This window comes from Falco cherrug, chromosome 4 (genome assembly GCF_023634085.1).
Source record: "Falco cherrug isolate bFalChe1 chromosome 4, bFalChe1.pri, whole genome shotgun sequence".
Classification (NCBI taxonomy): Eukaryota; Metazoa; Chordata; class Aves; order Falconiformes; family Falconidae; genus Falco; species Falco cherrug.
The window spans coordinates 19874829-19896565 of record NC_073700.1 but is presented as its reverse complement, the minus strand read 5'-3'; the positions used below and the strand labels follow the sequence as shown (position 1 = coordinate 19896565).

The 21737-nt window shown below is 38.6% G+C and overlaps 1 protein-coding gene across 2 annotated transcripts in view; it reads left to right on the top strand.

The window, feature by feature from the left end:
* The window catches only part of SHQ1 (SHQ1, H/ACA ribonucleoprotein assembly factor), a 51498-nt gene extending 30263 nt beyond the window's left edge, over nt 1–21235 (top strand). For both annotated transcript variants that reach the window (XM_055709037.1, XM_055709036.1), the window contains exon 12: nt 19468–21235. In XM_055709037.1, coding sequence (XP_055565012.1) covers nt 19468–20020 — 553 coding nt within the window. In that variant the 3' untranslated portion in view covers nt 20021–21235. The remainder of the gene's footprint in view (nt 1–19467) is intronic.
* The last annotated feature ends 502 nt before the right edge of the window (nt 21236–21737 follow it).

Below are 21737 nucleotides of genomic sequence, written 5' to 3'. Positions count from 1 at the left end.
ACAATAACCTCTTAAGCGCACAACACGCAAGAAGCAGTGAGGCGATATAGAAGGAACTGGGTAATAATCATAATCAGAAAGGGGAATACGAGGGAGAGTTGAGCCAGCTTGCGTAGGCCGTTATGTTTAGGTGTGATCTTACCCCAGTATTTGGCGAATTAAAGGCCTTCAGTTCAGAGCTGCAGCATTCATATGTGGTGTACGTATTGCTGATTCTTACTTTTTTCTGTATGCATTGAGTGACTCTGTAACAATGCCCAAAATATTATAAAGCAACTAGAGATGTTTCCTAAAATTTTGATTCATCAGTCCTGATTAGCTACAGGAACATCCAGTTCATTTTACACTGTCTTTTTGAGGAGGCCTTTTTTGACTGCACCTGAACTAAAATAAAAGTATGGGGGAATTCATGTTGAGGTTTTAAGTTCAGTTGAAAAGGTGCAGTAAATGAAGGAGAAAGTTATTTTGTGCATCTGTCACAAATAAATGAGTCATAAGACAGTAATATTACTGCTGCCCGTATCAATGAATATAATGTCTAGCAAGTCAATCATAAAAACCAAGGCTTTCTTTAAATAGAGCAGAGGAAAATGTATGGTAGGTATAAGCGACTGATATATTAACACATTTACTCCTAGACGCATACATTATGTACCAGTTAAGCAGAACTGACAGCTTCTGGAAAGAGGGCAATTAAGCTATCTTATTGGCATAATGACATGGCACAATAGTTGTCTGTCATTAGGAGAACCGGAGAAAGAGGAACTGCAGAAACTAGTCCTATTTCTAGGGTCTGAATTGGGCAAGCATTTAAGTGTATGCTTAAGTCATTCCAGTTTAGCACCGAAGCATGTGCTTGAAGTTAAGCATGTGCGAAGCGAACAGGAACACTTCTCATTTTTCCCCTCTGTGGAAGGGAACCGCTAAGTTCACTTGTCATTCAGAAAATACCTTAACGTACAGAAATGAGTGGCGACTTATCTGTTAAAAGACAAGGGTTTGCAGCTTCCCAGGGGTGAGCAAAGCATTTGGAGAGGAGGGTAGTACAACTTCCTTTGCAGGGGAAGAAGGTTATGACATCCCTCTGGTAATTGGCTTTGTGGTGAAAGAGTTTTGGGAGGGGGAAGTATTCATAAGTATTTTTGTGGTGGTCTTTCAGTGAAGTTATTTGCATGTCTGATCAGTCTGGATGCTTTCTCTGTTTTGTTTTGTATCTATTCTTTGCTGTGTGCAAGCTTCATTAACTTCCTTTGTCTCCGTGTTCTCCTGTCTTTTCATAGCTGTAGTCCCAGGGCGCTCTCAAAATCTGTGGAGGGTTTTTTTCTTCCCTTCTTTTGCTGGTATGTAACAGAGCCTTAGTGGAGGTTGGGGCCCTGTTGTTTAAACAGTTGAAACAGGCTGTTGTTTCTTTTTAGTGAAGAATCTGGGCACTTCAAAAACAGCTGGAAGCAAGCTTTTTAGCTCACCTGTACTGACAGAGAAAAGTCTGGGAGCTATAGGTTTAGAAAAAAAGCTTGGCACAGGCAAAAATGTAATAGCTGTATTAAGTGGTAGCAAGCATACAGTCCTATTCTAGGTTAAGCCTCCAGGAGAGGAACACCACTGGTAGGTACTACCTTTTAAATGTACAGTGAGGAAGCAAAAACCTTATAGCCAACAGTGCGTTAATAGCTGATCCCAGATTTGGTTTGAGATCCTAGTTTGGCTGTGGCTAAATTAGATGAATAAGCAAATGTGTCACTGGGCTGGCAAAAGATGATTTATTTTAAGCACAATGTATCTGGAATTGGAAGCAATTAAGCTGCTGAATAAAACACATGCAGGTGGCTAATGGTCCATTGGGTATGGTGAGTACAAGCTAGTTCTAATTCTAAGGTATTTTTAATTTTTTTTTCCAGAAAAAGGATTTCATTCAGGTGCCTATTAGTAAGATAAAAGTAGATCCCTAGAAGTCTTAAGACAGTGCAAGACACAAGTGTAGCTAAAGTTTTGTCTTCCTGTTTGCAGTCTTAAAGCTAACTTTACCGGCTTTATAGCTATCTAGTATCTCTCTTTGAGCTGTTTGTGAAGTTGTTATTATTAATTTGATCTATTGTATAAAGTGGTATGTAAATCCTTTTAACTCTTCATGAGGTTTTGAAGAAAGGGAGCACATTGATTGGGAGAACTTCAAGAAAAGAGGGGAAAAGTAAATGTTAACCTGGGTAACAAAAGCTAGACAAAGACCTATGGAGGCAGCTTGTAGTAAATCTCGGCAGGTGGTGTCAATATTTATGTTGAAAAGCCAGATGCAGCCAGATGGAAAATTGCCTCTTTAACCCCTGAGGTCATAATGACATGTCATCACTTCATTTGATCCCCCTGCTAAGTGAGCTTATCATCCACCCTGCTGTCACTTCTGTTATTGCTTTCATTTCCATAATAAAATTAAATTTAATTTGTCTGGTTTGCATGCTTTTTTCTTTAGGTCAGAGCTTTTACAAACCACTATGCTACATATGGCAGCCTCTCCAAGGTGAAGTTATAGCTGAATCTGTATTCTAAGTCTAAGCTTTACTCCCATCTTTCATGCCTGCCTTTGAGCAGAAGGAAATGAGGGAGAGGAGAAGGAGCTTTGGGGAAACCACTGATTGTTTGGTTGCTACAATATGAGCTACTGAAACCAGGGGAATATAGGTGTGGGTTTGTTGCAGGAGAGCTTTTTCCCTTCTGCTGGAGGGATTTACGTGTCTGTGACCCCATAGGAGTTGTGTCCTTTACAGAAGTTGGAGTAGTTCTCCCCACTGACTCTTGCTGTGCTGAGGTTCTTTTGTGTAGCCTGATGTCTTTCTTCAGTGTTTTGTATTCCCCTTTGTGCCAGTCTCTATTCATGTTGCTTTTTATTGTCTGCTGTTGTACATATGTGCCTTCTGGTAGCTCGGCTGCATGATGCCTGCTGGCCATAACATGAGTGGCTAGGTGGAAGGCTGAACTGCTTCCTACGAGTCCTTAGCTGCCTGCCTGGACAAGTGCATACTGTTCTGTATGCTTGCATAAGGGAACAATTGAGCCCGTATGGATTTAAAGTGTTTTTAATTAACATTTAAATACATGTTTAGTTTTAAACATGTACCACTTTAGTATCAGTTAATGTGTATTCTCTGTGTTCCTGAATTGGAGGTGAAGCTGTTAGTATTCCTGGCAGTTTTCCAGGGATTAGTACACTTAGTTATGTACTGTTGCGTGGTTGTATACTTCTCAAAGTTTTGTGGGTGTGAGGAATGCAGGAGAATAAGCTAGGGATCAAGCAAATACAAATATAATTTTTACTATATTTTTCATTATTACTATTCTACTTTTTAAAAATTTTCAACTTACTGTTTCAGCTTTTATTCAGGATCTGTTCTACTACAAAAAATTACAAAATCATTGTGTTGTGTATTGTAGTAGCTTCAACTGGTGCGGTAAAGGAGGTCTGTATGTTGAGAGATGAGCTGTTAAATTGCCTCAGTGTGTCCTGTGGAACCAGAACTGCAACTTGGTTTGTTACGTTGGTATATAGGCCACTTTAATGTATGTGTGCTCTGTAGTTGTACCTTCATGTGTATGTGCTCTGCAATGTAAGGCAAATGTAATCTTACTAGTTTTGGTGACTGTAGGTGTAATGTGTCAGTTCAAGCATGGGCTATTTGCTTTAAAGTAAAAACCAGGATTCCTGGTGGCACTTATACAGTCTCTGTAGAAGCTGCTATCTTTATTGGAACTAAAGAAATTAAAGCTAAGTCAGATATTCCTTAGTATGTTATATTTGCTTCTCTTCATTTGCAGGTAAGACATACCCTAAAAGATAGGCTAGCTTCATAGGTCGGTCTGTCTTTTCATCTCTTTCTTATAATCGAAACCTCATCCTTGTTACAACATAATTAGCTAGTCTGAAGCCAGCAGGGAGTTGCTGCTTTATGTGTAGGGTGTGAAGTTCTCTAAATAAATGTAGGATTAATTACATTCACAGCATGTCATTGAGGTGATGAGATTGACTGTGATTGTTCAGTCCCCCTTTTCTTCTCCCTGGGTTTTCTGAATTACTGTTTTAATCAATATAGTGTAATGTGGGCCTGAAATGTTAAGGACTCGGTTGCAGAGGCATTATGGAGCCCAAATCTTTCAGACCAAAAATAAGATCTGTGAGGTTTGGGATTTTTGCTGTCTGTGTCACATTGGATCATAAAGAGCACAAGGGAGTGGGGAACTCAGCATCATAGTTTCGTCCATTGCATTGGTTAAATTTTGGTAGAGATAAGGTTTCTTAATGATCATTCTGCCCTCTTTATTGGCTTTAACAGACTTCAAAATTTTATTTTACAAGTTATCATCTCTTTACATTGAAACCCAGCCTTTTCTGCAAATATATAGGACAGGCTACTGATATTTTTTCATTTGGCAATCAGAATAGTGCTGATAGTTTGTTGTGCCCAATTTAAACACACTGCACTACAATGAATCATCAAAAGCCTTTCTTCATACAAGTGTTTGTGTTAGCTGTATAGATCTGTTACTAATTTACAGTGTTTTCTCTATAGAGAATCTCATATATTTTCCTTGTATCTTGTTACACATACCAGCTCACCCATATCCTATGCTGTGCTTGCTTGTAGGGCAAAAAGCATTAGAGAACAGGTCATGTATTACAGCCTTCCTGAAAGAATTACCTTTAAGCTTTTGCTAGATTTGGGGAAATATTTGTTAACATAAAACATATTTAAGCTTCTATAGTCAAGTATTATGATCTTTAGATGAATGTAAATAGGTTTTTAACATATATTCCAATTGTATGTTAAAATTATTTGTGAAACTGATCATCTATCTGCAAACTTAGGAAATTTGACCTGGTTATTATTTGTTAGGATCTGGAAAGCTTAGAAAAGTGTATCAAAGTATGTGGAAGTTGTTTTCATTGTGCTATTTCTTGCAGCTGTTTCTTCTTGGTGTTTTTTGTTTTCTTTAGCGGTTTAGGGTTTTGTAAATCTGAAAATACTTGACTAGAGGAAAAACAGGCTTTTTAAAGATCTTCTGGTCTTTGCTGTTATGCTGCTTGTAGGGTTGATACTTATGAAGTCCTGTTCACTCCTTGTGGCATTGCCATGGTCCTAAGAATGCCTCATCTGTAATGTCTGGAACTCAGGGCTGTAGCTTTTGTTGACTGCACCTCTACTGTGAAGACGACAAGTTCAGATAGGAGGATTCGGGAACAAAACTATCCTAAAAGGTTTTCAAATGGTGTACTACTAACAAGTTCATTAAATTTTTGATTTGTAATGGGGGGAGGAGCATATTAACAAATAAGAAAAAGTAATCGGTGTTTTAAAGTATTCTTGAATGTTAGAGGAATATTTTCAGCTGTTAACCTCTTGGATTCAGCAGCCATGATTCAGAAGAACAAAGGCATAAGGAGTAGTACATTCTGGATGAAAATCCTGCTTCTTGGCTCTGTGAGATTGAACTGATTTGTAGAGCATGTTTAAAGCACTTCATACAGTTAAGACCTTAGGAAGAATACACCTCATAGTACTGTATTTTATGTGCATTACCATTTCATGGTCAACTGTACTCTACTTTGGCAGTACTTTAGGTTTTACTTTACCTTCATTGCTGCCCATGTTAACCTTAGCTTAGAGAAGGCTGCAGTAATTCCAGGTTTGATAAAAACTCCAAGTAGGTGCTACATGGAAGAGCCACATTGCTTTCACATTGCTGCTTAGAAAGTGGCCTTGCCATTAGCATATGCTTTTAGCGTATGTTCTGATGATATTATTTATCAGGTAGTGTAACAACCCCACTGCCACTATCACAAAATCCCATATTTTGATCTAGTTTGCAGTTAGAGGATTATTTTTTTTCTCTGTTATACTACTTCAATGGTATTGTCATTCTGGATACCCTGAAGCCACTTAATTACTTGCCCCTCACCCTCTGCAAAATAAAACAACTTGTTTGATTTTTGAGATTCTTAATTTGAAGGCTATTTTTTTGTTTGCTGTTTGGCTTAGTAAGAGCTATACAGGTATAAGGGATAAATGAAAAAATGTTGGTGCTGCTTGTGGTCACACCTTTTCCATGAACAGAGTAAAAAGGCTGTTGTTTACCTGGTTACATAGGCTTCACCCTTAGTGTCCTGTGATGACTTGCGACAGTAGCTCATGACTACAATCCCTAATTATTGTAATTCCTTCTTAGCAGGCTTTACAATCTGGCATTACTACTGTTGGCAGCTAGTTCACCATGCAGAACTACTTTTGCTTACTGCTTTGAGTAATCATGCTGCATTAGGTTTGCTTCTCATTCACTTCTTGGTGGCCTGTAGTGGTGTATTAACTTTCAGATGTCCCAGCTGGTGTTCAAGCTTTAGCCAATAATGGGAGTGGCCACTTCAAATGGTCTCTTTGCAGGCTTTTTGAGGTTCGTTTTATGCATATCTCGGTTTACATACCACTAACAATAGGAGTTACTAATAATCTGAGTGGTTTAGGAAACATTGGAAAAGGGTGGGGAGTGGGAAATCAACCTGGGACAAGACAGAGGTTGTTTAATTGCTTTATAAAGTTAGTATCATCCATTGTTTTCAGAGTTTGTTTTAAGTACGGTCCAGTATCTTTCACAATCTGTAAGAAAATACACTATATGTCTTTTTAGACAAAAACTCTTTTGTGACATTACATGTTATTTATATAAAGGTAGAAAATCAATAGTGGAGACTGACCCAGATTGGCAGTACTTGCTTGCTTGAACAACATGCACTTCATACAGTCAAGTATAAGACGGCAGATGAACAATAAAAAATTGTACATCATAGTTATAGATTGGAGAACATAAGACAATTGAGGGCAGCAGCAGCTCCAGAAAAATTCATTGGGTCATGTTTGAGAGCAGTTTGAACCTGAGCACCTATTTATCTCTGAGGAGGTAAGAGGGTAAGTACAATCTTCAGCTGAAGCAGCAGAGCAGTATCATTTAGAAAGAAGTGGCATGACCTTAAATGCATTTGTGAGGCACTGCCAAAACAGACTAATTGTAGTGTCTATTCAAAAATGTTGAGAAATGGAGAGAACTAGGAGGGGTAAAAAAGGTTCCATGAACGTGTATGTCTTAAGGACCTATGTTATGGCAAGACACTGAATAAACTCAGTAGTTCATTGGTAAGAAAGTTAAAGGTTGATTTGGACTTATCTGCAAGTATGGTGGAACAGACATTTTGTGTTTTAGCCATGGTGTAGTATAACAAAGAATTGCGAATAAAATTGATCTAGTTTGAACAGGGAACAGGAAAAATTCTGACAGCAGTTAAGTTTTCACATTTTCCTAGTGAAGAGTAATTGAGTTGGCTCATTTGCTCTAGGTTCTTGAGTAGTTCTGTACTGTCTTATTTGTTTCCATCAAGATAGCATAGCTCAAAGAAGTACCTTGTGGTTCAAACACTAGTTATGGGTCTAGTGCAGAAAGTATTTGAGATTCTGTGCCATTTATTATGCTATAATTTTCCTTAAAACTTAGATAAGGGTTTGCCAATTTATCAAACAGCATGTTGACTGTTGGTGTCCGAGTTCTGTAGAGAACAGAGATTTATTTTTCACCCCAAGTCATCTGCTCTTGATCCTTAGATCACAGTTCTCTGCTTTAAAAATAGTAACTAATAATTTGCAAGCACATTATGTCTCCTCTTTCACTGTTTTGATACATGTTTTTAATAGAATTTCTTTTTGTTTACTGTCATCTTGAGCTGCCATGCCTCTCATTAAATGTTGCATCTTATTTAAGGCCTAAGCTGTCACTTCAATTGTCTGTAAAGCAGTAGGTGTCCATAGAGCACTTTGTAAATAACAATACCTGAGTAGTGTAGTATATGGAGTTAAGAGGCTTAAAGCAAAACATTGCCCTGAAGGCTGAAAAAGGTGATAGACAGGTGGATATAATACCAGAAATTCTGCTTTATATGTGTTTTAGCAGGCCTTGTAGAACATGGATTTTTAGCAAGGGATTTAATCTCTCTTCCCAGCTGCTAGCTGCAGTTTCCTTTGTTTTTTCCTCTCCTTTTCTCTGTTGTTTTTTTCTATTTATTCCATCACTCTTCTATAGCTCATATTCCTTCAGGCTGTGTCTGAATGCACCTTGCTGTGGGTAGAGAAGGCAAAGAAGAAAGCCATTTTTTTCCCCTTCAGGCTACTGCTTTGATTTTCAAAACTTGTTGGGAGGCAGTTCCTATCTGCCTACAGAAGGGTCAGTGATCTGTGTCATGTCTTTTCAGTCAGCACATCTCAGCCGACTCGTCTTCTGTTTTGACTAGGGGAAGGATGAGTTTGTGTAGTTGTTGGCTTTCTAAGCAGGTGGAGTGTGCAGCTGTGATCAAAGTGGGAAGCTGATCGGCAGGCTGATAATGTCTTCCTGTTTTGTTTCCAGCCTTGTCAGTAACTAGCTTGGTCTCTTCCACCTGCCCCTGCCCCTTGCAGTGATACCCCGTAAATCTTAAGACAGAACAGAGGTAGAATGAGACAAAAAAAGTAATACTGAGAGATGGTACTTTAGTCTGTGGCCTAACACCCACTCCCCACTATTCCCTGGGGGCTCTTTCTTGCAAGAACTGGGTAGTGTGGGCCAGCTACATGATGCTGCATGCATGGCCTGCAAGTTTTCTTGTCGGGGTCAGGGAGCCAGATCTGTAGCCAATTCAGTTGCATGTGATGGTGGTATTAATTATTATTCATAAGAGGCATGATTGTGCTCTAGAGCATTTGATAATAGGTGCCCTACAAACACAGCAGGGTGTGTGTGGGAGAAGGTGGGAGTAGGCACTTGAGTTTAGGTCCTTGCAAAAATTCTGCTTTCTGCAAGGAATTCACAATATACTCATATTGTGTGTCTTTTGATCTTTAGATGGTGTGAATTGAGAATGGACTGTGAATGGGAAGGCTACCAGCTGGTGGCTTCCCTCCCAAGTGTTAAGGGTGTTGGTCAGAAGCAACAGAGCAGTCAGAGTTAAAATTTTGTTGGACCTCACTAGGACTTAACCTTGTAAGGGATAGGATTAGGTTGCAGTAATGTGTTTGTAATTGTGCCTTTAAGCCTGTTCGTTGTCATTGTTCTTGTTACTTTTGTAATACATGACTTCACTAACGTTATCATGACACTAAAATTCACATCTTCTGCACTGTATTCATTCTCATATTGTAACGCAAATTGTACAATTTGCAGTGTTAGGAGTGCTGTCTCCTGGATCACCAGCAGTGATGGTGAAAACCAGGTTCTAGGTAATGGCAATTAAGAAATTTGAGGGAAATGAGGCTAATGTAGAAGAGTTGTCAGTGTTCCATTTCTGTAGTGTAGCCGATACTTCCTGTCACATAAAATCTGTTCCTTTCTTTGTATCTGTTTTGTGGTGTTACCTGTTCATCTTTCATTGTATTAATCATATATAACTTTGGAAGCTGTGCCATTGTTAGATGCGTGGACTGGTGGCAACTTAGTGAGCTATTTTGGCAACACTGAGCTGCTTCTAAGCTCAGCTAAAGTCTTCTTAAAACACATAAATACTGTTCAGTTACTTTTTATAGTCCAATATTCTGTTTTCTCTTACAAATATTTTCATAGTATCATCTACATAAGTAAGCTGTACTTGATTTCTTTTATAATCCATTATATGTTTGGTGCCAACTTATCAAAAAGACCAAGTAATGAAAGTAAGATGTTATATTGGGAAGCTTTTTTTAAAAAAAAAAATTTATAAATGTGAAGTTCAGCTCATGCAGTGTTTAGATACACTATGAAAGAAGCACCGTGGAATTTCAGAACAAATATGGAGGGAAAGTCACTTGAAATACTCAGACTTATTAACATAAAAGAAATCACTTCAAGTGAAACTTGCTACATTTTATATTTGATTTATGGTTAACAAACATTAGTACTTGAAGCTATGTAGATAGCAATTAATGTTTACAAAACTACAAGTTGAATTGCAGTGTAAGTATGTCTGTCTTTGTTTCAGGTCATGTAATGACCTTTGAAAGCCAGAATTTCAAGATGAAAGCATTTTATGTTCTCCTTACTCATTGGAGTCTTCCACATCACCCATTGTTCTATGCTGCAGGACTGCTTTGTCACCTGAAGTTAAGTGGTGGGTTCCTCATGTCAATAGCAGTCTCTTAGCACTGGATTTCTGCTCTTCTAATCATGTTGATTTAAAGTTGCTTACAGGGAGATGTGTTTTCCAGGGTTCTTTTTGAACCCAGTGTTCCCTTTTTTTATAGCATGATTTTCTTAAGTTAACATAAAGATTTGGTGTGCAGTGAATGCTTTTCCAGTCTCTGCTTTGTCCACAAGGGGTGGGGGTGGGGAAGATTCTGTAATCTTCCTACAAACCCAAGCCTTGTGCCCTAATGTCTTCATCATATCCTTTGACACCTCCACCAGGTAAGAAAGAGGCAGCAAGTGCAGTAGCTGGTCCTCGCACTGATAACCTGGTTGATATGTGCATGCTGTGGCCTTCTACCAAGAGAATACATGATAGCTGTGTTCTGTCGGCTTTGAGGGTCATTATTTATATTTCTGCTTATTTTCATGAATGGCTCTTCAGTTTGATTGAAGCTGCCTGGGGTTTCCAGGAGTTGTTAGAACTGAAATAATTAGCAGTATGGACATGGACAGTGTAACTGTGTAAACCCAAGTTATTTAGGCTAAAAATCAGAATCCATCCTCTTGAGAAATGCAATGAGTTCTTAGCTACAATTGCATAAAATACCTTGAATAGACTGAGCACGTTTTATTTTAGCAGCTGACTTTTCATAAGAAAGGGTAGAAATTAAACAGCCTTTAGTGCTGTGTTGTGGAGATGGCTTGTTTATTTCGTATGGAGACTGTGTTTAATCTAGGACTAAATTGTGTGAATAAATGTTGCACTATTTTTGTTGTTTGCACTCACCTGTCTGTCTTCTTGCTGCAGATAATGTAGAAGATTAGTTTAGACCACTTTTTACCTGAGTCTTGAATAAAATGAACCCATTTCTCCTTCACTAACACATTAAATTGTTCTTTGTTCTTATCTTCCTTAATCATTGATCAGAGCTAATGAGATTTTAATGGAGTTATTTGTTGGTTCTGCCTTTTACTATAAAAACGTATACTAAACTAAGCACCTGAAACTGTTGAATGGTGCTGTTAATTGTACTATCTATTCTGTGATTCTTTCAGATCTCATAAGCTAGGTGGGGTTATGATGAGCTAACAGGTAATACAGGCTGAAAAGTGATTTAGTAAATGTTGCATATTCGTCTTTCTCCTTAACTGATGCAGTAAGGAATTTTGTGCATTGAGGTGCCATTTTTGAAAAGAAATGTAAAATAGGTTTTGGACTTCTATGTTCATTAGAAACCTATGGTATTTTGTGTGTATGGCACAAAGATTATCTGTGATTTTTCTGTGCCTTTTCTTTCTATGAAAGTATTGCCCTGTAATTTAGGTGCTGTGTGTATTTTCTATCCCACTTCATGCCTTAAATTTCACGGCAGTATTGTAATGCTTTGTTAAGTGTTAGCCATATTTCACTGTGGAGGATAGTTGGGTTCCCAGAGCTGGATGAAATAAAATCTATGTATAGTTTTCCCAAGCTTGTGGGGAATTACGGTAAAGGCGTGTGTAAGGTACTTTGCAATAAAACCAGTGTAAAATTAGGTTTATTGTCATAGTCTGTAATACTAAACAGTGTGTACAGATAGCCAAAGTGGTTTTCACTAGTTGTTAACTTTTATCAAGACTACGGCCTTTCTGCTATGAACTTCTTTCAGAACTTAATTTGGAGTATTTTTGTTCACTGATTCTGAGCTTGCTTTTTCAATACTACTTCACTCCGGTTGGAGATTATTGACTAGTGTATAACCTGAAGCACTCATTAGGAATAACTTTGTAAGTGAAATAGTGAAATATGGCTTATTGTATAAAATGCATGCTAAAAGGTGTAACTGAGCCTTAGTCTTTTATCTCCAGGCATATTCAGAGGCTCATATTCTTTTGTGACCCATGACTTTTAAAGAGTATTTTCAGCATATGGATGGTGTGCTTAGTGTGATGAGTTTCTTATTGCAGCTAAATGTCCATTTGTAAGGATTCTTTTCCTGAACTGGAAGACTTTTTTTTTTTTTATCTAAGCTTATTGTTTGACCATTATGCTTTTTTGTGCAAACTGACTTTAGGTGTTTCTACATCAATGAAGTCTGCTTTTACATTCAACACAATCACCATTATTGCATCTGTTTTACCAGTTGGGGTTGATCAAATTGAGACTCTTTTTTATGTCTCTATTAAAATCAAATTCTTTCAGTTCTGTATAGCAAGAATTCAATCATTATATTTTCTTTCTAGCTATGTCAAGTTGTATGTCAAGTGTGAAGGGATGTTTGACTTCGTTAGTTGCCTTTCTGAAGGAAGCATGTTATGTTGTTTTAAAGCCCTGAAGTTTGTTACAGTAATTCATGAGTATGTGTGTCTCCCTCACTTTGTCCTCTACCCCTGGGTGTCAGAATATGCTGTTCCAGTGACTTACGGTGTGTTGGCTAACAGGGTGAGTTCCATTATAAGTTTCAAGAGACTTTCCCTAAAGCCACCAGTTCAGTTATTCGGGCAGCTGTGCAGGACTAGATAGAAGCTGACATCTGAATTTTAGATTGAAGAACAATTTATTTTCTTAAGTATCTTTAAGAATAGTTGGATGCTTCATCAGCTGTGTCAGTCTTGTATGAGCTTACTTTTTTACCTTTTGATATTATGTTTGGCTGTAACTTCTTGAGCCTTCTATTGCAAGAGAGCTTAAGCAGTAGACTTACTGCCATAGGGTTATTAACTGTCATCAAGATTGTGACAGAGTTCTTGTGGAAAGTAAATGTTGGCATTATTGAGGGCCTGAATATTGAAAAGTGTGTCTTCATACCCCTTCTGTCTGGACAGATAAGGCTTGGGCTGGAAGGCAGCAATATATGGAATCCAGCAAGAACCACTCTGGGCAGGGGGAAAAATAGGATGATCTGGTGAATCTGGCTCTTTTGCAGGTGCCCCTTGGTTCACCAGTGATGACCATGCTGAAATGTCAGTTACATCCTATTGCAGACTGTCCTCAAGCAGTCTTGTGGCAAGACGGGCAATGTCATTATCCCTTATAGTTTAACTGACATTTCAATGTCTTGCAGATAGTACGTTTACACATCCTCTGTATCTGAACTGCTGAGGCTTTACTTTGGGATGATATCTGGTGATGTCTGAGGTCATACTAACTCTAGAGTTGTCTTATACTTGAAATTCCTCTGGCTAAAAGAGTAATTGTGGGAAATTGTAAGCAATGCTGCCAGGTATGTAACTTGGAGCACGTTTAAAGTAGTTATACTTTGGCTGGTTGTATTGCTTGTTGTCTGTTTTATCTAAGAAAGAGGGTGTCTATGAAGCTTTCAGAAGTCTGAGTTTTGCCAGGCCTTGCTGAGAAAGGTACTTTAAATATAGAGTGACGCTTTCTCCTTAAACTTGGTAGTTTCTCATACAATAAATGTATAAAATTAAGGCAGTTGGGAAATAACTTGTGATCCAGCAGATGGAAAGCCTTTTGCTTAATGCACCAGCTTTACTGTTAGATGGATTCTATGTGTGTAGAGCTCCAGCTGAGTGGAGGTAAGCTGAATAACTGACCTTTTTATACTTGTCAGCCCTGCTGACAGGCGGAGCATGCTGCTAGTTTGTATTTGAATGCATCTCAAGGAACTGTAGGCCTACCAGGGGATGGCTGCTTGGCAATGAGACAGGCCCATTTTCATATTTGGTGGAACCTACAACACTGCAAAGGCACGTCTGCACTTGAAATATCTATTCTCTTTGAGACTTGTTTATCTTGCCTGTAAGGCTTAAAGATAATTAATGTAAAGTGTTTTACACTTAAAACAGGGCTTGTCAGCCCTGTAGAGCTACTGCTAGGTGTGGAGGACTGATTCCCACTGTAACTCAGTGCACAGGCCCTAACCACACTTGATCAACGTAATACAATGAGACTTTAGTTGGTTCCAAGATTAGTTAGGTTCCAGCTTGGTTCCAAGACTAGCTAGGTCATTTTCAGACCTAAGGCTGGGAACTAAAGCTGTTGTCAATGCTTTTGATACATGGGTTCCCATGCTTTGTTGCTTTTGTGTTGTGCTGGGGCAAGAATAGCTCAGTCTGCCATGCCAGCATTTGAGCGATGTACACAGACTTGCTTGTCATGAAGCTAGGGGTAGATAAAATTCTGTTGCGTTTTGCCATGTTTTACACCCATTTTACATGGCGTACTTCAGAAAAGTGGATGTTCGTATGCATCTGTGAAATGCAAAGCCAAACTTATGAGGCAGTAGAAATAATCCTTCAATTGTTTACGAAAGCTAAAGCAAGCTAGAGCTTGTGTCTGTACAAGAAAAATCCCTTTTCTTTCCATAGTGAAACATTACTGACTCCTGTTCTGAAAGGTTGTGCTGCCGATTTGGCTATTTACTCCCTTGTTTACAAGTACTCTGCAGTTTTACATAGGTAACTCCCATGCTGTGATGGAGTATGTGCTGTCACCCAGCCTACAGAATGAGGAGCAGAATGCTGATTTTCATATTTTCAAATTTAGAGTTAGTTGTTTGGGGTTTTTTTAAGATAACTAAGCTACTAAAGCAAGGGAATTAGATGCAAGACAAGTAAGTACCAGGCAGACAGAAAGGCTTGGCCCACTAACACTTTTTCTTTAAACCTTTTCCTTTTGTACTGCTATTTCTGACTGATGGGCATAATATACAGAGGCGTAATTACTTAATATTTTTTTTTTTTACATTGGGGAAGAATTAGATGATTTTGTGGCGGGATGTATCCCCTAAATCCTGCATTTATTTTTTACTTTCTGCGGCTACGCCGACTTTGGTTGTTCCTTCCAGCTTATGTTAAATCTTCCTTGGAAACAATAAAATCCCTAACGCCTGCCTTCTGTGATAACTTTTTCTCATAGCTCTGTGTTCTGGAGGCAATAGCTATTTTGATTCGTCAGATCCTAGTGTCGTCTCCTTACTCCTTGGAACATAAGGTAGAACTGGAGTTTGTAGGAGCATTAGTCTAACTGGAGTAGTTGTGTCCTGTTCTCTCACCTTGGCTGCTGCTTGTCAGCTCTGCAGTCAGTTCCCAATCACAATAGCTTGTCTTCAGGCTGTCACAGGTGGGCTTTGCTATAAACTTTTCCTGTTGCCATAATCCTCTCCTCCTCTCCTTGTTTCATCCATCTCTATTTGTTACATGTACTTTGATTCTTTCTTCCTTTCACCTCAGTTTTACTCTCTCATAATCTGAGACCTATGGAACAAGTGGTTTTTTCTTTTTTCTAGCACATGGAGAAACTCCTGTGGCTAGACAAGGATTACAGTAGTTCTGTCTTGAAATTTTAATTCTAGACTATGTGGACAAGCCCTGAGATGCCTCTGTTGATATCTGTTCCTCAAAGCTATACATTAAACAAAACATGCATCTGATCAGTTTAACCTGTAATTAAACATTTTCCTTAAGCAACTGACATCTTGATAACTAATAATTATCATGTGTAGCACCTTTAAAGCTTATTATGCATGTTTATGTAAGAACACTATTACCATAATAATAAGATATCATTACTGCAAATGTGCATACTGAATGAGCATGTCTTAAAGTAATCATGCGATTCCATTAATCATACTTGAAAAATTAAAGTATTTGCTGTCTAATCTCTAAAACAGTACTCAAAAGATTTTGGAAACAGCAGGACCTGTTTACTGCAAGTCTCTAATACGTGATAGTTCATTTCTGGTGTCTCATTTTTGTTTCCCGAATTGTTTCTTACTTTTCAGCTTGGGAAATAATTTGCTCAGAGACCCATGGTATCCTGTTGAAAGCGTTTCCATGCTCTGAGGTTTATGGTGTGTGCCTTTTTTCTTGTCCAGGGAGTGCTGCCACCTTTTCCTAAGGCTGATGTGAAATGTGCTCCTGAAACTTGGTTCTCTTTGAAGTTGGGTAATGGCCTTAAACAAGATGGACTGATAGCTAATTGCAGTTCTGTTAGTCTCTGGAAGAGACTAGATGACCAGAGTGAAAGTTAGGAAGAAACTTTTAGCCTACTAAGAACTCCTGAGTAACTGAAAAGAGACTTTTCCCACACTGTTTAAATAAAACACCTGATGTGGCCAAGAGCTTAAAAAAAAAAAAGTGAAATAATGTAGTTCTGTAATGATTTATTAGATTCCTGTTGTGGTTGGCCTAAATAGGGCCTTTAGAGTATTGGTAGGGCAGAGAGAAAGAAGGTTGTGCAGGTCTGCATGAAGACTGTATCCCTTCCCCTTTCCTGAAACACGCCAAAACGTTTGTGGGCTGTGTCCCTGTGTGTGGTGGTGGCAGTCACACTGCTCCATGGGACTGCTATGTGAGAGAGACGAAGGCAGGCAGTTGTAGAGGTTAAGAGGCTAGATGGGAATCCTTGGCCTCTTGCAGGCACTTACTTATCCAAGCAGAGTATCCATTTGTGCCATTACTGTTAGAAGGGAAGAGCAGGCTGTTCTCTTCAATGGCTTTTTTTCTGTAATCCTTTGTAACAATAAAAAGCCTGTTGTGTCTCAGTAGTTCTGTCAAAACTTTGGGGAAGAAGGGCTACATGTGAAAGTTGAAGCCACAGTTGTTTTATGAAATCTGTTATTGTTGTTATTTGGTAGGGTATTTTGATACCTCGGAAGGCATTGATCTGAATTTCAGATTAAGAATACCTTTTGCAGTTTTACAGTTGTCCAGTAGGATGGATGTTTGTAGCTGTCAGGCACCAACCTTTTCGTTCATTCCCTTTGAACTCTGATAAAAATGCATTTGTGTATAGAGTGATTGAACACTTGCTGCGTTAGAGGGGCCATTCTTTTATCTGTCAGTAGGACCACATCTAGCTTTAGAGAGGCCATTCTTTTATCTGTCAGTAGAACCCCATCTAATTTAGTAACATAATGTGTATTGAGTCAAATGAGTATATATCACTGTATTTTCTTCCTTAACACTTGGCATTAAGTGATTTAGAGCACAGTGAAATATTTATTAATGCCAACACATACATGATGCCATACATCTCCTTAATACTTGATTATGTGACATGTTTCTGTATCTAATGTGTTAACTGCATTGTAAGAGAAGAGTGAAAGAGGAGGAGAGGATTTTGAGGGAGTGATTTCAAGGACTGAGTATCTAGCAGGATAAACATGCATGAAAAATTGGAACAGCAGAAATGAGGAAAAGCAAAAAAAATACATATAAGATTGGGAAACAGTAGCAGACGTGATGGAAGAGGTGTGAGGACAAACAGGACTTTCAAAATTGATTTTTCTATCTGTAATGGCAGTATTAAAACAGGTAGGTGAGACTGAGGTAGCTGGAGCTGAAGATGTATCACTAGAGGAAGTTGTTGTGCCTACAGTTAGTTGCTCATGGCTGTCAATGAAATTAGAAGGACCGACATATAAAATGGCTTCAAAACAGTGTTCTCTGTCACAAGGCACATTTAGCTTTTGGAGCTCATATTCTTGTGGACAGTCAGGCAATAGGACAGGAGAAAGTATTGTACCTTCATATTATTAACAGCTCTCACAGTGGAAGAGGGGGTACGTGCACACGTATGCATATGTATTGTTAGCAGGAGGGAAGGAGACTGTTTCAAAACCACTGTAAAATGCTTTCTGAAAGGGATATAAACTCCTGTTGCTTCGGGTGTAAACTAGGTTCTCGCCAGTGTGTTCGGGAAGCAGATTTCCCTGCAAGCCAGTTCTTCTGTTACCACCTACCTGCAAAGCTTTGTGAACCTTTCGATACATCACTGGGCTTCTTTTTCTTTCTTTTTACCTATGGTACCTGGAGAATACTTTCTTTGCTCCCAGTTAGGTTGGCAATTTCTCAAATTCTCCATAACTTTACAAGAAAAAGTCAAGTTCTTGACAAAAAATAAAATGGAAATGCATCATCAAAAAGGAAAAAAGGGTAGTGTTAAGTAAGCAGCTTTTTAAAACTTGGTACCTGTGTTTATATTGGAGGCTGGCAGGATAACATGATTTAATTCTTCACTGTAGATTTAAAAATCCTGGAAATATAAATTGTTCTCTGCTGCTTCAGTTACTTATGGGAAACTCTTATTTCTTAGATTTTTAGTCTATGGGTTAACTAAGGAAGTTCAGTATGTTTTATTCCAAATTCAGCTTTTAAATGTTGCGCTGTCTCTGTAAAATGTGTAAGAAGCTGCATTGGATTTCCCTTCCCCCACTTTTAAATACAATTCCTTTAGGAGAAAAAAAAATGGAAGCTTCTGTGTTATACTGAGTAATTATGCCCCCTGGGAAAGAGAATATAAAGATCTTTAAAACCATTCAACTGAGAGAACAAGCACTTTAACTTCTGCCTCGCAGGAGTCATGTATTACATTATCAGCTACTTGCTCCAGTGTCAGTGTGTCATGCCTTGCAGGTTAGCAGGTTTGGCAGAGGAAATGAAACCCAGTCAGTTTCTGCAGGATTTATAGTAGACCTGCTGTTGCAGGAAGTGGTGAAAAGTTGATTGATAGTCTGAGGCAAAACTCTACAACAAGAAACAGGATGTATGTTTGTTATTTTATACCCGTTTTCCCCTCTGCCCTCCCACCTCCATTTTAAGGTACTCTCTTACTTTCTGTTCTCTCTATTTATAAATCCATGATGCACTTTTTCTGCTAAAGCATGTGCTGACTTCAGAACGCTTGAGGAAATGGATATGGCTGTACCAAAGATTTGAAGCTGACATATTGTGCTTGCTTTATTAGAGGCATTTATCTAAATGGTCCTGATATTTCTGTTGAATTATATTTCAGCTGATTTACAAGTGAAAGGTAAAGCACATCTGCAGATGGGGCATTGAGTATCTCCTGCTGTCATGGGTGCACCAAGCTAGCTGTGAAAGGAGGAGAATGTATCACTGAGACAGACCTGATCAGCTGTGTTCTGTTGGTTCATCTGCATTTAACACACATCTGGAAGGGTAGTAAAACAGAATTATTTTGCTGCATTTAAACTTAATCTAGCAAGCCACATAGTGCAGAGTTCTCTGCTAAAGGCAGCAATCCTGAAAAGGTTTGTTCTGAAATCCCTTTTCCTTTACTATGCGCTGCTGAAACATCAAAGAAGCAGTATCTTTTCTGAAAGTGTCACCAAAGAGTTTCAGTGGGTTATTGTCTAGCCTTGTGGGAAAAGTTACCCAAGATATTAGTAATTATGAATATTTGTGGGTGTCTTTCCCCCTGTAGCATCCACTTTTGTAGTCATAACTGAAGAAGTTGTTTGCAAACAAAGTGAATAGTGGAAATGTTTAAGGTTTGTGTTTGCATTATCAAATGGGAAAGTTCTATTTGGAAAGTTTAATAATACGTCTTGTTTTTTGTTGAAGGTCAAAAAAGTTGGCTATGCTCTCTGAATCCTTGCAGAAAACCACACTCACTAAGTCTCACATAGGATTTGAACTGGAAGAGCTGGAAGCAGCAGCAATACTAGTACAAGAAGAGGAGAATGCTTTAAAAGCTGCTGGCACAGTTTCCAAGCAACAGCTGCCTTCCTCTGAGTGGGAGACAAGTGACTCTGAAGAATCAAGCAGTACTTCATCATCTGAGACAGAAGGCTCTGATTCAGAGGAGCAAGAGTCCTCAACCAGTGGAGATGGGAAAATAAATTCTTTACAAGGCACGCTTCAAGAGGAGAGGACAGCTCCACTTATTGACTGTAATGGATTAAGGCAGGGCACAGACACTTCGATGTTTGAGGTTAGTGATGAAAAATCAAAGGTTTCTTTGCAATCTACATCTCTTCCTGGAAAATTGATAGGAGAATTAGAAAAGCAAATGCACACTGCAATTAGACTTTCAGAACAGCCTGAAGGATTGGCTAATGCAGGTTGCATTTTGCAGGAACAAGGAGAAAACTGTGTATCTGAACGTGACACATAATCAGGAGATGCTACTGGGGAGATTTCTTGGCGGTATTGTCAAAGACAAACCCGTTACTTTTTTCTTCATAGCATAAATGAAGATGAAGACTAAAGGACTATGTTAGAACATAGTGTGACCCACTAGCAACACAGGTGATTGCTATAATGAGGTGTTCCCAAGGCTATCCTGAGCTGCAGAAAGAAGTTGATGTTTTTTCTTCTTTGGTGTGTTGACAGTTGGGAGGACGAGATCCTGGAAAGATTTGAAATGACTATGATAGACATCTTCATAGTTAGATTTTTGTTTTTCTTCTCTGATCCGACAGTTTCAGGTTTGATCCCTGCATGTTGGGAATGTGTAATTTCAGTAAACTTCTAGAAACGGTTTTCATTAAGCTTAATAAGTTACAGCATTATTTTAGTTACCTTAAGCTCTTGGGATTTACTTGAAAAATATCCTCATTATGTCTGTGTAAACTGGTTTATGACATTTTGCTGCGTTTTTTCACATTTCAAAATGCTTTACTATAAAAAATGGTTATAGCTTGAAAAGTCTAAACAGTGCTGACAAATTATTTTTACTTTTTTTTACAAAATAAAGGAAATTTCTTTGTCGTCAGTACAAGATGGAAGGGTTATAGCTTATATTTCTAGAAGATAGAATGGCTATAATATAATTTTGCAGTTCTTATGTAAGTTTCAGTAATTTAGTTGTTCATTCTTTTGTGCTGTTTTTGAAATGTTTCCACATGTGGACACTGCTGTTGCTCTTTAAAGAACAGAAATCCTAATTAACTCTCATTTCTTTCTCCATGGCTCTTAATGTTGCCACAGTAATGTTAACCAAAATGAAGAAACAACATGGTACAGCAGTCTCGAGTATAGGACTGAAAGCAAACCTGTGCTGTCTAGATAGACCTGGCTTTATTACTAGTCTGTGACATAGCTTTGGCCAACTCGTTTGCTCCTTTTTGTCTTTATAAGGTTAAAATAATCCAGTTGGTATGTTTTGTGCTAATTTGTTACCTATAGATTTTTGAAACCAGCTGGCTACTGCAAATTATTTGCTGCTATTCAATCTCTGCAAAAGGATTTGGGAGGGAGACAAGATGGGACATGGACCACCAGGTTTGGTTCAGCAGTCTGGCAAAACAGGAACACCTAATTCATGCCTCTGGAGGAACAAGCCGTTGATTACTGTTAAACGTGTTTACTATTAAAAAGTGTATAAAAATCCTGAGCTTAAAGACTTATTCTTCACTGACATTACACCCTGCTGGAAACCAGCAGGCTATCTCTGTTCCTGCACTGACTCCTGGTCGGTGAGAACCGCAACCCTGATCTGCCAATATTTTTTATGTTCTTAAATACCTACCCGTTGCTTAATCAGTCTCTGTTCCATTCCCCAGGGGAGGAACCTTTCCTATCTTGTGTGTCAGTAAGCACTTACTCTTCTAAATGCTAGCAATAAAACCTACACTGTAGCTGCAACTACGCAGCACATGTCAGAGAGGGGGGGAAAAATGCACTTAAACCAAACCAAACAAACAAAAAAACGCACACAAACCTAACCCTTCTCCCACTCTCCCCAAATTACAAGTATGAACTCTGAAACTTCCTTCAGCTGAACATGAGCTGGAGAAAGCTGTATGAGTACAAGTTAGGAAATACAAACTGTGAAAATTGATGGGTATTTTTAATATGCCAGGTCTTTAGCATGCTCTTGTGCTCTTCCC